Raw genomic sequence first — 18,152 nt, forward strand, 5'->3', positions numbered from 1 at the left:
GTTGAAGGAGGGTCTAAGATAAATTAAACTTATAGTTAATCGGATTGACGCAAATAGAAAACTGGACACCCCCACCCCCTTCCTCATCCTACTCCTTTCTCCACTTGCCTCCACATCCAAAAAACATATCAACACACATGCTTGTAGGTCTTACTAAAGTTAAGACATCATCTGCAATTAAAAAACAAAAGCGAATATTTGTTTGGAGCAATTGTGTAAATCTCTTTTTTAAATATTAATTTGTAACATTTTGGGTAGCAAGTTTTAATTAATGTAATTTCTGACTATTAGTTTACTGATATGTAACGTTTGCTACTCCTCATTTTGTTTCTATGAGTATTAACATCAATCCCTTGTTAACCTTAATCGAGACAATATATTGTTATTTGACAATGACAAGATAGAGTTAATCAATTTATTCAGGTCTATGCATTCCAACTATTGAACCTGTTGAACTGTTAGTATTGGTGACGGCAATAGAAGCTACCACACATGGAATATTTGTGTATTTTCAGCACCATTAATTTACCGTGAAGGTCCATTATTTTAAACCACCACTAATAGGAAGTGAACTCATTGGTCCAGTACGATAATAACGCTATTTAGTTATTCGTAGGTTTACTCTTATCTTGATATCAAACAAGAAAGAACGTAAAGGCTTCTATTGTCATCCATTTGAGGGTGTTGATAACGTTCAAAGCTATTTGACAAATGTGTTCTAAATTTGACATTGAATTTAATTTCAAATATATTTTTCCTTTTACTTATATTTTGCCTGCTAAGTAAGTTGAATATACGCGTTAACATTTCGCTGACAATTCGAAGACGGTTCAATCGTTGTATTGTCATATTGAAAAATCCCCGGGTACACAGTGAAGCATATATATGCAAATATCATATGATACAAACCTTCAGCATAACATATTAGCATATGCGCAATGCTTGATTGACTCTTCAGTAAACTGGAAGTAACAGTGTGCTTTTTTTGCAAGTGCGAAACACTAACGTCGCACGCTATCAGTCTATAAGTGAACGCATTCAAACAATGTGCCAATTAAAGGATGTAAACGAGTACAAACTAGCATAGACAGTGACTGATAGACTGTACGTAACAAAGACAAGTTTAAATACAGAGACAATGAATTATGTTTCAACGCCGATAAATCATCGAGGCTAAATAGCTGCTACTAAATATCACTATAACCACGGTCAATGCATTTATGAGACACGAAATTCACTTTGCACAGAGATGGTCATGTCTTGCTTATTCATTTGTAACGGCAATATGTCGGAGAAGCGTGCAGTTTGGGGACTGGCAATTTGTGGATTGGCTGCATTTGTCTTACTAACCGTCTTGTTTGAAAATCAAGAAAATATTGACTTCCGAGCAAAGCAAATTTCAAATTGAGCACAGCCGCTGCTGTATTAAAAGCCAAAGGGGGCAAGACCTTCTTGAGTGATATGCGTCTCGACAACCTTGAATACATCTCCAAACAAGGAACGTTCCGTTGTCGTGATACCCTAATACTTATCTTTCGGCCTAATATTCGCCAGTATGACAAATCAGCTTAATATTATCTATCGTGAGCAAAAGACAAAACAATCATAATAATAAACAAGCAATAATTGTTAAAGACATCTTTTTAAATCCATTTTTGATATTTTTCAATGAGATCAAAAGTCTACGTGTATTTAACAATTTCAGATTACAACCGAGTAGCTATATTAATCTCTCTTCTTCAAAAGCTTTAAGCTCCTTGAAAATTTGTGTAGGTGTTGTGTTAAACAGTAACATCGCGTGTGCCCTAAAGTCGTTATATCCATGTAGCTGCACTGATAGACGCTCGCTGTATGTTGGTGCTTACTTCCAGCTCAGAATTCATTTTTTTATATATATATATATATTTGTTTTATAAAAGCTAGAGTGAACAATAGCCCATGAAGATTGACATATAAGTCAAGAGCTATATAGGCTGTGAGGCACTATAAAATAGATCAACATGGGCCAATCAGTAGTTCACAGCAGCTTAGGAACTACTGACGGGTGGGGGATTGCTGGCCCCCTCACCCCAGAAGCACACCTAAGCGGTGCGGTGGGAGGTGTGCACTACACATGACCTAAACTGAAAGCATCCAGAGATTCAGAACAGTTCGGGCATCCAGATGGCAGATGAACACCTCTCGGTCAAGGATTGGGTGATCAGTGCCTATAAAATACACCAACCACTCCCCTCTAGCCCCCTCATTACATTTGGCATGACCATTGCTCAGGTGCTCATCATCATGAGTATCTATCACCAGATGAAATTCTGACAGAGGAAATTTAAATTGAAGGTGAAACCTTGCCGTAATGATACTGTGGCACGCCGTTTGTACAATATAACTAAACATTTTTTTCCAGGCTAAAATAAGGGGAAACGTTATTTAGTAGGTGCAGCCATCGTAAGTTATCGTTCGTAGCCCGTTCTACAAGATAAAGAGAAAATTAATCCAAACACAACAGATAAGTTCATATTCGATCATAGTTATATTTGGAAAATGAGATTAAGACATAATGCGTCATATATGTATATTGCACTACAGATGACAATATGTCAACATTAAATTAAAGGTAAAGTCAAATAATTTACAAAACCATAAATCAGAATAAGATATTTAACGGAATTGGAGGGAAGTATGGCTTGGAAAGATTCTTACAGAAAATGAAACATAACTTTGTCATCACATTTGGAAGCACGTTTGCCACTGTACGGAACTTGGATCCAAGATATACCTTGGACTAGGAGATTTCTGTTGTCCTTGCAAGTATGATTACAAGTCTAACAGAGCAGTCAGGACAGGTTTTGTAAAATGGTGACACCATTGTTCTACACAATCGTGAAGTAATTACTTTGTAGTATAAACTGCCATCAAATTGTCTATAGATGGCTTAATTACCATTGAAATACCTGTCAGTATACAATAGAGCATATGATTAAATGACATAGTTAATACAGTTGAATTCCTTAATGTTCAAACCAACATGCTAGCATAATTAAGTCACCATCATTAAGTCAATATCATTGTTAAAACAAAGTTCAGAAAATGGCTGAGAAACCACATCAAGTGGAAAACTCTAAGAAATTATCTAGAATTCAAATTTTATAAAGTTTAATTGATGATTTTTTTTTTTTTGGGGGGGGGGGGGATGGGCAAGTAATTACTATCATGAAAATACTGATTACCATGAAATCAATTCAATTACTATAATGTAAGCTCATGTGAGGTTGATCATTTTAAAGTGCTACTATTGTAAAAGCTAAAATATGGATGAAAAATGGAATGTTTGGCTTCTACTTTAAAATTAGCTACAAGACGGTAGAATAGATACTTTATATAGAGTTGAAACAAGTGGTAGTAGAAAAATGAAATTAGAAACTACAGTATTAAAAACGTTAGAAAGGTATACTAAATCTACAATACGTTTCCGAAGAACTAAAATTTTTGGTCGATTATAGAAATTTCAATTACATTTGATGTAATTGACAGCAATATTTTCAAGTATCCATCAAAATTTTCAAATAGAAGCAAAGGAATTTTGGCTTGGAGGGAATTCCAATTAAAGTCTTCAGGATTACAAATCCTGTCCACTGAAAATTGAACAATAAAAAAATATTATCAAAGTAATGAAAATACCAAGAAAAGAAAAGGAAAACAGAATAAGACGGTCGTGGGAGTTGTAGAAAATTAAGTACTATAGTAGGAAATGGCAAGTTATTTTGAATGTTCCAAAATAATAATTATCACTACTGATGATAAAACAATCATCAATGGCAAATACAAGTTGGTAACCTGAACTGTCCATAGTTCAATATTCCATTGATCAAAATTGCCATACGCAGAATGGAGTCCACTTCGTTCAAAACAATATTAGTAGGTGTAGGAATATACGTAACTATAATGTACGCCGCTTATGAGACTGAAACCATCTCACTTGATACCCACTGCACCACTGCCTACACCAAGAATGGAGTAAGCACAGTCTATGCTTACAGAAATGCACTGGACAGTTATCTCTGGTGCTATTTCCCCAAGAAGATAATCTTCCTTTCTTTAACCACCCGCTCCCAACGTAAAAAACAACAGAGAAGTTTAATAAGATTGTTTCCAATACCAAACTTCTCCTGAATTTAGGTATTTAATGATCTGTTGAAAAATGCCCATGTTCACCGAAATTTGCTGGAGTGCTCACCTTGCATGTAAACTTCAAAAGATTCAAACTGTTCATTCTTGATTGAAGAATCTGAATATATTCGTTGCAGGAGCAAATGATATTGACAACTTCACAGATTAGTTTGTGCAGAGTAGCCAGGACTTGGTACATATGTTTTGCAAGAAGTGATGCAGACCTACATTGCATGTTTAAGGTTTTTTTTAAAACTAAAGCAACAAAATTTTGAGAGGTTGGAAGTACGCTCACTCAAGACAATAATGCAATGAAATTAGCACTATAGAAATGATGTTACATAGTAAAAGTAACCAGGTATTCCAAGTAAATCTTCAGATAAATTTGATGCTGACAGATCCCATGGAAGTCTATTTGTATACTAGGCTGAGTGCAAAATATGTAAAAAATAACAACTCCACATCAGATAATATGAATAGGCAATAGTATGACTAGTATGACTAGAGGACAAGTTTGGCAGACAAGTAGTACATATACAGGCACTATATAACCCATATAGTGATGCAGTGATAAAACATTAATATCATTGCTTTATACATGGTAGAGCAAGAAAGAGTGCAAAGAGTTTTGAGTAGACATGTAAGCATAGAAGCAAGATTACGTTACATAACACAAACAACCAGCTATATAGCTTCATTAAGCAAGAAAATGAACAAAAAAACCATCAAAGGTGAGATAGCTGAACAAAAAAACAAAAGAGCAGAACTTCCAAACAAACATAACAAACGGCTACATAAAAGTTCCTTATGTTATTGAATGACGGGTTGAGTATTTATAAATAACATAAACACAAAATATCAAAGATAACACCATCATCTGGATTTCACCAAGCAATAAGGGATATCTTTATCAGTTGGATTTTATGTTGTTGTTGGTAATGCCCAGTGGGGGGGGGGGGGGGAAATGTGTTGTTCATGGTGTAATTAAGCAAATATTTACTTTGGCATGCCTGGCCAAAGCAATGAAGAGTGAGCTGTATAAACTCAAAGACTTTATTGTCTGTAGTTTAATGTTTTTGGTTTACTTTTTCCTGTTTTCATTGCATTTACAAAATGCATCTAATTACCTGGTACTTCAACATTTAATTTTGATTTTTCCATAATTTTGTCAAGGTGAACTAATACAAAGTTACATTGATCATAACTTTTCCATTATATAATCCTCATTTTTTTTCATATAAGTTTATCTTTCAAGAACGAAAGGTGCAGCATTTAGCGATTTAGCAGAATAAATTGACCCCAGTTTCCCTCCAAACAAGTTCTAATGACATATCTCCTATAAAACAGCAAAATAAATTATCATCGTTAATCAAGCCAACCCCAAATTTATTATCTTTGAATAAAAACTTAGAGGTGATAGGTCAAAGTTCATCGTGATCATGATGGTCATGCCCATGGCCATGGACTTTAGGTTCCTCCTGGGCCTCTTCTTGCTCCTCTTCTTTGTCTTCAGCCTTTGTGTCAGCCTTTTCTTTATCTTCATCTACTTGTTCATCTTGTTTCTCCTCTTCATCTTCTTTAACTTGAGTAACTCCTTCTTTGTCTTCTGCCTCTTCTTTGACATCTTCTATCTCCTCCTCCTCCTCCTCCTTGTATTCATAGTTTGGTTGTTCTGGTGGAACTGTTGGCAAGTCTACTCTCCTGGCAAATTCTTTAAGTTGTTCTAGGGTTAAGTTTTCTATTTCTTCTTTGGTTAGGTAATCTTTTTCATCTATGTCAAATTCATAAAATATCTAGGAAAGCAACAGAAAAAAAACAATATTAAGAGATCAATAAGATACTAACACAAAACAAACAAACTTAAGATATCAAATTTGTCATTACATCTTTATACGTGTTTTCTGGAGATAGGTGTGGGGTGAGGATGGAGGAGTGGAGTGGAGTGGTCAGTGACTAATTACAAAGCCTTTCATACTGCAAACACTTCAGATACATGAGTGGAATCAGACTGCAAGACAATTACCTATTTGGGCATCAGATTGATTCAACAACACAAAAACCCTTTTTCAAATGTTCCTAAAGTGTTTCCCAAGGGTTTCAAAAGCCAAATGAAACAAGTGATGATCGTGGATGAGCAATAGCCTACATCTGCTTTCTCCTTCTGAAGATTAATACTACCGGTACTTATATATTTTTCTTGGCCAAATCTAGTTCTAATTTCTGAATGAATCTAAACTCATGCATCTAATTAACACCAACTTCTACCACTTACATTAGAACACAACTGCACAAGGTAAATGAACTTCATAGTGTAAAACACAAAAGGAAAGTATGTAAAAGTGTCACCCTGTAGGTCCTACTGCCACAGAAAACTTCTAGGTTTGACAGACTAAGTTTTAAAAATACAACACTTACATCCTTCACTTCCTCTGTGACTCCATACTGTTCACCTTCCTCTGGGTCGATATCGTATTTGAGATGGTTGAAGTATGGGGCAAAGACTTCAATTCTAAGATGCTCTCTATCTCCAAGCAAGACCAGCAAATTCTGCCTCAAGGTGTCTACATTCATGTAACCTATTTCAATAACCTAAAGGAGAGAAAAAAATCATAAAACTAAAATAATGGTAAGAGTTACAGCCACAATCCACAATCACTAGAAATTGTACCTGTAACGTGAGATCCTGTCTGTGAGTGCTGCATACAAGGCACAAACAACTTTCTTTATCTCTACTGATACCTCTTAATTAATACAATAGGCTTTATCTAATGGAGTACCCATAGACTCCCACCATGATGCAACAATATGACATAAATAGAAAATAAAAAGTAAACAGAGGTATGTACACAGCAGAAAAAACTGAGGGACTAGAGCAGTAATCAAAATTGTTTTCACACTAAACTAGCCTATTCACAAACCAGTGCCATCGGTTTGTGCTTTAATACACTATATACAGGGAATACCTTAAGCGTTCAACTTTTGGGTAGCATTTACAAAGGCTCTGACTGTTGTTCTCCCTCAAATAAAGGGTGTGAAGACTCACGCACAAAGAAACTTCTCATGCTGGTAATCTGACCTAGTTTTGAATGAGGTGTAACAGAAGTGTTAGACACCATCATCGATCATCCCAGAAAATACACACACACAGCTTGCTACCGTCGGTAATTAGACACTAGTGTACAGTCCATACATACAGCAAAGGGTCAATACCCACAGCATAGTGTACATAGCAGCGTGGACATCTCAGGTCTAAATAAAAGATAACAAGGTATCACATTTCATTACTGTCTGCATTTTGTAGCGACAAGAAGAAAACGTCATTTGCAAGCAACCGAAAGTTAACTTTTTCAGAGCGCGGTTTGGGGCGAGTCTTCAATGCCTTTAAGGTTCCTGTGTAGCAAAACTGCTGTACATATTTACACTTGTATTTATACTGACTTTACTATTTTGTATAACAATTTGCAATGGGCATTGTATATTTCATTCCCAGCCCTCTACTTTCTTCCTCGATGACACACATTAATGTCCAGTTTGGTAAATAATTTTCCTTCTTCACTTATGGGCCATTGTATGTGAATTAACTGTTAACATGCTTGAAAAAAAACGATACACAGTGATCTCTAATTCATCGCTGATGTTACTCATCCCTAGAGTAAAAACACAGACTTACGGCTTGAGAACGTTCGCATCTAGTGCACCGTGCCTGTGGAAATCACTTCCAGAACATGTAAAAATGGGCAATACTGTGAACGGTTCCAATCAGCTCTCAAAACGTATCTTTTCACCAAAGCATATATATGTTATAATTGTTATTATTATTTTAAGCGCTACGAGAATTATTTCATAGTTTGTTTGGCGCTATATAAAAAATTATTTATCATTATTATTATCCCCACAGTCTAAAGTCGAAGAATTAATTGAACTTCTGCTGTTGAGTCTGTCATTGAACATATTACATACATATTCAAGTTTCATTTTGTGTTGCAACAATGTCACATTCCAATTTGATATAGGTTGGGAATGGTTGTCTTGTGAACTTCATATTTTGCATGTGTAAAAGAAAAGCTTGATATGAGAACACTCATACCAGGATGACAGCCAAAATGTTTGGTACTTTGTCTTGCAGTGAAGACAGGAAGAGGAGATTATACTATGATTATGCAACCCTTGGTATTCAACCTACCTTGTTACATTTCAAGATGGTCTAGAAAGTAGCTTCCACATTAATATATGGGGAAATGTGCTACTCCCAGAATTTTCACTCGTCAGTTACCAGTTCAAAAGGTTTACAGAACGATCCATTGGTCAATAAACTAATACTTCAGTCAGCAAACCAACCCCCCACCCCCTTCCTCCTGGTCCATAAGATATGGATTGAAACGTTCTGCAAAATGCAGGACTGTGCATTTATCTATACTTGGCCTTCATTTACCTTAATACAGTGGTAGAGAACTTTTGCAGTGGCAGTTATATTATTGCAAATATTCCTCTGCTACAGTTTTCTAGAACTATTACTACATACATGTAAAAGTAAACCAATTGCCTCCTTCCTATACTGAAATAGTAACACTGTTTAGTTTTGTCACTGCCTTTTTTTCTCAAACAATTCCCAGCAGGAGTGCCTCTACTCGGCAAGTAGGTCAACTAAGGGAAAATAAATCAACGCTCTGAATTGTGCAAATTTAACACCAATCAAGCACAGTGCAGGGATGTGCTCACACTGGGTGGCTGCGCCCAGCAGTTCTGAATGCCGCACAGCACAAACAGTATATAAAAAAAAAAATTTTGATGATAATATAACAAATTTTGTCCAGTGGGGAGGGGGTACCCCACCCATGAGATCCCTCTCACAGGGTATGGATCACACTACCGCACAATCTGCCTGAGCACATCCCTGACAGTGTATTGGTAATATAGTTCTTCTCACCTTGTCACCTTTCTTGTAGGTCCACATGACATTCATTTCCTTCATACTAGTGTAAGAGAATGTCTTGTCCTTACAATCTGAATCATCAAACTCTGGATAAGTAGTAAATAACGATGTCGCTGAGATACTCCTACCGTAAGACCTCACTTGATGAATATGACCTGAAACAAATATCGAACAAAAATCATGGTAACTAAAATATTACATAGTTGTTTGTGACATACTGACACAGATACACACAAAGTTGCTATCTATACAATAAAGTTTATAAAGTTGAAGGGTTACAGTCTTGTTCAAGGACAAGGCACTCTCATACGATTCTACAACCTAACCCGGGCCTGGTCATTGGTAACTTGTCACACACCAAAGTGAGCACAATTCAATCAATCTCTCCTGGGGCACCACAAACATGTGTCCCCCGGGGACTTCCCATAGGGTGCAGCCACAAACTGGAACGCACAACTATATTGACAAGCGTCCTCGCAAGTCCCCATTTATGCACCTGGGTGAAAAGGGGCAATGGAGATAAAGTGCCTTGCCCAAGAAAAAAACGTAGGACTCAAACCTTGCAATCCTTAGATCACAAGTCCACTGACTTAACCACTTGACCACAATGCCCCCCAGTAGATTCAATAAAGCTTTCAATTCTTATTACAATCTGCTGTGACAAATTTAATGGAAAATTAAAAAATGATGGAAATGCAACATCTTAAATGATGTAACATTTCATTTCATGATGATCTGTCAACAAGCATAAAACAGACAACAGCCCTACAGCTAACCCCCATCCCACACAATTTGAACTCTTTTTTCTTGGTGTTGCTTTCAACTTGTTTTGTTGAAAGAAACGACAGTTAAGTCAAACTTTAAATCCAAAGTTTTGAAAATGTTACATAGCAACACTGCCAATTCCAATGTGTGACTTTTATTACACTAGTAGGCACAGTAGTAGAATACCGTGACATTATATAAGAACCTACAAATTAATCAAACAATATCTACAAGCCAAAAAGTCACAGCTTGGTATGAATAAATGTTTAGCTTCAGACTGCAGTGCCAAACGACATGTTTCTTGTGGATTTAATTCAAATGGCAAGCTTTTTTAAAATTACCTCAGGTCTGCATAACTTTCTGGAATATAAAATGTAACATTGGTCCAAGCCTAAATTGTTTCAATGTATTTGCTTCACGAAGGTAAACACACAAATTTAAAACATAGGCTCTTATACTTCCTTGAACCTAAAACTTGGCTTGGCTCAACTTTGTCCTTCCTGCAAACCCCCCCCTCCTCTGTCTCCTCCATCTCCCTAAGGCCCACCCTCCACTTAGGGTATCAACTGATTTACCAATAAAGGCCAATCATTCCAGGTTTAAAAGAAACAGGTAGCCTGAAAAGATTTAGCCATTGTTGCAAGCTGCTTCTTTAGTGAATATCCCTTCTGAATATTTTGTTCATTAAGACTTTCATTATAATGACATGCTCTTTGTCAGTTTTCTCAAATGTGACACAGAAATCTGTTGCCTAGCAGCAAACACTACAACAAACTATGTAAATATATATAACCTCCATATATACAGTGTTACAATAGATTTATACATGCCAGTGAAGTCTACAATCCATTATTGCAAAAATATCACGTTTTCATGAGAAACTACTAACCCCTTACCCGCCAATCAGAGCTACAAATGAAAATAATGGATTGAAAAGGGTTTGTGGCTATGTGTACATCTTTTTTCTTTTTAAATAAAACTATTACCATCAGCATATATCTCAATAATTTTTTTTTCATAGTTCATATCTGGTAACATCGAAGAACTACTATTTCTCAATTATTAAGCAAAACAGAGAGAAACAATAATAGATACATTATGGTATTCCTCAGCGTTTGACGACCATGCTGGTAACTTAGGTATTGCAATTAGGCCTAATTACTCACCTGCGGGTATATAGATGCAGTCACCGGGTCTTAACGTAGCCCAGGTCCATTTGGCTTTGGCAACTTCTCCATGCTGGAACATATTTATCATATCAACATCGACCTTCGAGTAACCAGATCCGGTGTTAGGATCCTACCAAAAGGAACATTTAACCACAAAATTAAAATACATTAACCTTGGCATGGTTTGCAAACTATAAGGTTGCTGTGTGGAAAATATCCTTCAATAATCTACAATTTGCGATTAAATTATCATTTAAGAACATTATGAAATATTACATAAGCCTTGAAAGGCAAGAATCAGTCAACAGTTATTAACAAAAATCATTTTAAGAGCCTTTCATTCCACAACACCAAGGAAGAAGGACACAAAAAATACTAATAATTGCAACTTCAGTTATCTCTTAAAATTGCTTTGTTTCAAGAAATGTCAATGGCCCCTTGCATTATTTAGCTATATTCTTACTTCTGGTGGCTTCGAGCTAGTGCTGTGAACAGAGTACAGTTTATTGACCTCTAAACAAAATAGCTTCTTTGTAATGTTGTTGAGTGGGGTCACTCATGGATTAATGTGGAGCCTTCACCTATCTCAATATTTGAGAGAGCGGCCAGAAGCTGCATGGGTAGACTCGCGTACATCCGATGGGTAAATTTAACATGCTTATTATGGGAATTAACAGGAATGGATGCGACAATTGCATGACTTCAATGTAGATTCTCTGAACATTTGTTGAGAAGAGAAGGCTTGATACAAGTCAGAGTGCATCCATTATCACCGCATGACTTCTCGTTGGCTAATTCTTAATGTTGAATTGACTATATATTAAACTTAGCTATTAATATTCGTCTCAATGTATTTAGATCCTCCTGCAAGCAGGAACTCGCGAAGAAGCCTCATTGGCAAGCTGACCGAAGTCAGTCTCTTACATTCATATTTAACGTCCATGATTATGAATTGTCAACAACTCTGTAACTGGACGACATACATTAATCTGACTCGAACAATAGCACATATCTAATATTATTATTGATTCGATGTACTTACATATCTAGCCATGTAGAGTTCCTCTGAGTACATGGGATCAATCATAACAAAATCTTTTCTGCCGGACAGTAGACAGTGGAGGTTGTGGTCAGCGTCAAAGTGAATCAGTGACGCAGTCTCTCCGCTACTCATCCACAAATTTGTTTCTTGGATCGTCTTGGTGAAGGAACCACAATGTAAGCTCTTGGAGGCCTGGATAAAAGGACAGTTGCAAAGATTGATGGGGGTGTTATAAATAACATATTTGAGTCACACCCTCCCCCCCCCCCCCCCTCCAAGTCACCCCAATTCTATGGTAATATATTTGATTAAAGTTAAAAGCTCATTTACTCAACAACAAAAAATTCAAGATTTGTGACATTAGTTTTTAATTTTTTTAATATTTTTTTAGATTTTACCATTCAGAAATATAATCAATTCTTTCTACAATTATTGTTAAGTTCACAGACAACATGTAAACATCATTTATTGCATAACGGTACACGATAGCGTTATATTGCACTAGCCCCCTGGCAGGTCGTTCCCCAAAGAGGGGGATGAAAGGGTATCATAGGATTTATTTCTATCACCCCATTTATCCAAACATTTGCCAACAAATATCCTGGGAAATAACTTGTTTGTGAAGGACATTAGATACCGAGGTACATTCTTTTGTTAATCGAATTCACTTTACATTGGCTATACCCTTACATAATACATTATGGCCTAACTGTGATAATAAAAGTTACAAACTCAACCAGGTGGAACAATTTCCTATTTCCTATTTAAAACACTTCATACTTTGCTCTCATGCCAAGCTCCAAAGCACTGGTACTGACAGTGTGAACTGTTCTTAACCTTTATCTGATTTTAATGCTAATACCACTCTATACTGTCCTCCCATATCATGCTTCAGAGCATTCGTACTAACAGTATGGACAGTTCCTACCCTTTATCTGATGCTAATGCTAATACCACTGTATACTGTCCTCCCATATCATGCTTTAAAGCACTTGTACTGACAGTATGAACAGGCTCCTGGTCTTTATCTGATTCTAATGCTAATACCACTCTATACTGTCCTGCACAGCTCCACTATCATGCTTCAAAGCACTCACACTGACTGTATGAACAGTTCCAAACTTTTATCTAATAGAAAATGATATTTATACTGTTCACACTGTTAGTACCAGTGCTGTGGACCTGCAAAACTTATGCATGGTAAAGAAAATACTGTCACAACTGGGCAGACAAAATGCAGGAATATTTGAATATTCGTGAAATCTCTCCACCAATAAACTTGTAGAAACACTGCAACAAAAGAAATTTCTTCTGCTCCTTGTTTGTGATGCACTGTATCATATCCAATTGGGAATATGGATAACAGCTGCTGCATGGTACTGTATGTTCTGAAGTTTGATGACCAATAAAATGATGATGATTTGATAAATTACCTTAACTTCTCCTCTCATTTCATCTGGTAGTACAGAGACAATGTACCAGTCCTCCTTGAGGTACCCCTTTAGAAAAGTAGATAGGGACATCTTCTTTGGCCTGATTGTCCTATCTTCTTTCTTGACTTCTACCAGGACATCCAAATCTCCATAACTAATGGAAGAATAAAGAGAAGTTATAACAATCAAACTAGCTTTCTAACTAACTCGAGCCAGAAAATAAGTAGATGTTAAGGTCCAAATGACCCCTGATCAAGGATAATATATAGCAGGAACAGTTTTTGATATGTTGCTGAAGGCAAAAGGAATCTTTGTAACTATGCCATTGTGTGTGTATAAACACTTTGTATGTGATGCCTCTAGTTTGTGTGATAGCTCAGACAGTTCAGTTTAGTTGACATTCATACCTGTTATGTATAGAAACCCTTTGGTGAGTATACTGTATAAAAGAACCACATTCAAATTGGCTGAAGTTTGAAGGTCATTGAGGTATATAAGCAAATATCAAAGACAGGAAAATAATGTTTACATGAGCATCAAGTAAAAAAGTAGCTGACCACTTAGAGTCAACAATGGTAAAAAAAAATAAAAAAGTGTAGGCTATATGGCAAGGAATCTGTATGTCTGTTGCCTTTCAGATTATATGCTTATATGCCAGCAAATCAACTTTGTCTTTTTATTATTCATATTGATCAAAAAAGAGATCAAAATATATTCATATACCTCTTTGTTGCAGTATTGTAGCTCTGTACACTACAAGCACTGTATCTGAGTGTGTCAAACGGCCCCTGGTTAAAATTAGAGGCTTCTATACATTTTGGACAGACCTGTATAAAGGACCTGCTCCCAATGCATTGCCCCCGAGAAAATAACAAAGAGTGGCATGCCGCATGCATACAGCATGAGCTAAGCGTTTTAAGGCCAGTGACACCGCATTTAACAATACCCCTTTGTTCTTTACTTGCATAATCAGCAAAGGCAAACAAACTTACCATTAGCATAATAAGGGAAGTAGGTACCACATACAGTTTTCCCAATCACCAGGATTTTTTGATTTATATATATCTACTGTACTGTACCTGATTAATTGCAATAGGCAGGCTACTTCAAAGTTGTTCACTATACCTACTTTTCATTCATGTACTCATCTGTCCATTTCTTCATAGCCGGTGAATCTGACATGTCGCCCCTATAAACGCATGGTAGCTTCTTAGATACATGGTCCTGCCAAAACTTCTTAGGATGGAGGGCCTCTTTGTACTCTATGACTGGACCCTCAGGTTTCTTCTGAAAACCTGAAAGAACACAACCAAAAGTGGGATGACTATCTCACCATTCAAAACTTATAATTACGTACAATAATCCAACCCTGTAAGAGAGCTACAACAGTTTGTAGCAAACAAATTGGTACTCATCAGATCAAATGAAGGGGCCAGGCCCTTTATAGAAGGACATCACAACTAGATTCCTACAGTAATTCCAGGATGCATTGTTACCATTTCCCTTGAAAAAAATAGTAATACTGTACCTAGCCTATTGTGCACAGTCTTGGTTTGTATTTTAAAAACGAAATAAACAGATGAAATAAATCATAGATGTTGTTGCTACAATGATACAAAGTAGATCTGTACATTCAACAGAAGTATAGATGGTTGATCAATTGCACAATGCCATTGAATATCCCCTGGTCCATTCATGTGGCACCTGGTTACACAGAAAAGTATGTGGCAATCTTTGCATGGGAAGGTCCCTATAGTGCTGAAACCAACCGGTCTGACCAGACCTGTGGGTTTCAAGTCCGGCTTGTACACCTGAATAAATATTGACAGGGAATATTTTGTACTCAAATTTTGTATAGCAGTTTTGAAGGCCTGAATGTTGACCATTTACAAAATGCTAACGTTTCCTGTGTACATACAAAAACTGCTATATATATACAATTTGCACAGCTTGTATGGCAATTTGCCCACTAATGTGCATAGCATTTTGCCATGCGATACCAGATAAAGTATGCCATTCACATGGCTACATTTTGCCTTTAAGATGTACATCAAAAGTAAAAGGGTTTTAAATTAGTACCTAGAGTGCTGAAACCCACCGGGTAAAGATAAGTACTAGTATACTTCAATAGCATATATAGACACATTACTAAATCTGGTCTTTTAAAATGAAATTAATACCCTAAGTATCAGTGTTCCACAAGGGTGACACATATTTCCCCAATGAAGCTTTCAAAGATTTCAGCTTGTACTGTACGTACAATACCCCTAAATTTTTTCATCTAATTATATACAAGTGTAAGTTGCAAGGAAAATTTATTTTTAATGTTTCCTGTTTTTGTTGTTGTTCAAACAAGTTTTCAAGAAGTCCTATAATTCTCATCTTTGAAACTTGTATATTGTGATGTAATAAATCTGAGTGCAGCCTAACTTGTGCCACACATGTACAGTACACGATGTCACAAGCATATCTGTTTCTTCATGAAGTATACCATTCAGAACTTGAAACCTGAATTTAATTTTTGATATGTCTTACCAAAGGGTCTCAAGTGACCAACCGGTATAAGTTTGTCTTTCCTACGAGGCACTTTTGGTGGAAATTCATGGTGGTCTGTGCGTTGATCTTTGGGAAATTCAACATCAGCATGGACGAGGAAAATGGTGAAGAGAAACAGAAGACAAATGTGTTCCATCCTGCTGAGTGGGATCATCTTTTAAAGTCTACCTGAGGTACTGTGCTGTATGTAGTGGAAGATGAGTGAGTAGCACCAACTGGACCAAGAGAAGTTATCACTGTGACAGACCTGAAGAAAAAAGCATGAATAACTGTTACAGAGATATACGAAACGAAACAAAAACTGCTTGCCTAAGAAATACTATTTCAGTTAGTTCAAAATAATTAACAAACTTTGCATCATTCTGAGCCAACATGGCCATACAGCCCATACTCATAGGTCTCCCTTTAGCTGTAGCACTATGGCACATCATTTTGTTTTGGCTGAAGGTTTTCCTTGCCTGTCCAAAATGTCCTACAGTATATAGCCTACATCCCCAGTTGCTGCAGGTTTATATTGTGATGAAAACAAAAATTTCCAAATTGAGAAAGCTACAAATCATGAAATTAAATCAGCCTAATGAAGACTATTGCTTAAGCTCTTTTGTTAAATTAATTAAGTTGGGATATTACAATTAGTCTTGTGTCTAAATGCTACCGAAAAGTGGTGTAGCCGATAATCTGAAACAAAAAGATGGGCCTATCCACACGTCCACAGAGCAAAGAAGTGATTACAATGATGGCTAAATTCAAGTTCAACACGAACAAAATCTGGCAAACACCAATCTGCTGTTTATAATCGAAGAAAATGCAAATTTACGAACGTAAATCCTTACACGTCAGTCTTTGTAATTTGTGGAATCCCAACCAATACCAGACGGTGAATGAAGCTAGGATTACGTGTTACGGTACCAGTTTATATGGCGTTCAATAACTCCAGACGAGCGTTTACATGAACATTACACTACGGACGGTATAGCCTACCACTACCAGCAAAATTTCTAAAAGAGATTCCAACTAGGCATAGACTAAAACTTTACTACAATTTGCAGCCACGTGTTAACTAACACGACTATATGATATGACTGTACTCATTCATATTTACAATATGATAAATGACGAAAGAAAAATCGAACCTTTCATGGATGTACACGTAAAGATACTCACGGAGTTTCTCGCGCTGCACCAAGGCCGCCCACCTGTTGTACTTTGCACACAGTTCTGTCTATAGTTACAATGGCATTTGCAAACAGGTGTGAGTATTCTGTCAATAAAAGTTAGTGGATTCTTAGTTGAATAAATGGCAATAGCCCGTGATTTCGAAAATGCCAGATTGCCGAGAGAAGCTATACAAACGTTTTTTTTTTAGCAAACTTGTACAATCTGATAAGAAAGTGAGTAGTTAACTGATATGTGTGCACGACATTCGAGAGTAGCATTTGATAACATGCATTGAGGACTTAGTTACCGGTTCAGCTAAATCACATAATATCACGCGGCAACGGACTTCCGGTGTAAATTTTACAGGGTACGGTACCAGGTTATGTTACGGTACCAGGGTATGTAATTATCGTTGTTTATGAGCATGACTTGTGTTCATGCTTCTGATCATAAGTTATGCAAATTTAGCGTAAATTGTTTAAATCCGATGTCAAATTGAAGGGTGTTATAGTGATTATGGTGATGATGGTGACGTCAACGATGATATATGACAATAATGGAGAGGAAGCACAGAAAAAAAATACAACTTTTGTGGCCAATTTAACAAAGTCCCTCACGGTGTTTGATTTATTCCATGTTATGAAAGGTTCTGCAAGCAGCTGTGGCACGGCCAAGGGGTGGCCTGTGGTACGTGACCTCCCCCAAAAAATTGTGCTACCCGAGTGCCCATCCCCCCCCCCCAGATGCGATTTGTAGTGTTAAAAAATGCTCAAACAAAAGCTTTTTTACAAAGAGCGGAACGTATTATGTTCATCAGTAAACTTCTTTCCACCGACCATCACAATAACCGCAGTTGTGATGCACTAGCTAACTATTTTTGTTTTCTCATAATGGATAATCACCAGATAGGACAAAATTGCATCAAATGACCC

At 36.7% G+C, this 18,152-nt stretch overlaps 1 protein-coding gene across 4 annotated transcripts; it reads right to left on the reverse strand.

Annotated features, from left to right (window-relative positions):
- Positions 1–3,182: 3,182 nt before the first annotated feature.
- LOC139976982 (uncharacterized) lies at positions 3,183–17,631 on the reverse strand. 4 transcript variants are annotated; one of them, XM_071985917.1, is made up of 9 exons: positions 17,227–17,631; positions 16,042–16,309; positions 14,636–14,801; positions 13,507–13,660; positions 12,074–12,265; positions 11,029–11,161; positions 9,092–9,252; positions 6,580–6,753; positions 3,183–5,957 (listed from the first exon to the last, which is right to left on the reverse strand). In XM_071985917.1, exons 2-9 carry the CDS (start codon positions 16,214–16,216, stop codon positions 5,586–5,588), a joined length of 1,527 nt encoding a protein of 508 aa, XP_071842018.1. In that variant the 5' UTR covers positions 16,217–16,309; positions 17,227–17,631; the 3' UTR covers positions 3,183–5,585. The 4 variants fall into 4 exon arrangements, with proteins under 4 accessions (XP_071842018.1, XP_071842016.1, XP_071842017.1 ...); XM_071985915.1 differs by having other exon boundaries at positions 17,196–17,630; XM_071985916.1 differs by lacking the exon at positions 17,227–17,631 and adding an exon at positions 16,896–17,150.
- Between the last annotated feature and the right edge of the window lie 521 nt (positions 17,632–18,152).

This window comes from Apostichopus japonicus, chromosome 12 (assembly GCF_037975245.1).
Source record: "Apostichopus japonicus isolate 1M-3 chromosome 12, ASM3797524v1, whole genome shotgun sequence".
In the NCBI taxonomy this organism is placed as follows: Eukaryota; Metazoa; Echinodermata; class Holothuroidea; order Aspidochirotida; family Stichopodidae; genus Apostichopus; species Apostichopus japonicus.

Excerpts from the sequence above, each read along its gene's own strand:
- LOC139976982 (XM_071985917.1), bottom strand. The coding sequence starts at position 16,216 with ATGATCCCACTCAGCAGGATGGAACACATTTGTCTTCTGTTTCTCTTC. Across the intron at positions 14,802-16,041 it reads TGGTCACTTGAGACCCTTTG|GTTTTCAGAAGAAACCTGAG; the intron begins GTAAGACATATC and ends GTGTTCTTTCAG. Across the intron at positions 6,754-9,091 it reads CCTACAAGAAAGGTGACAAG|GTTATTGAAATAGGTTACAT; the intron begins GTGAGAAGAACT and ends TCTCTCCTTTAG.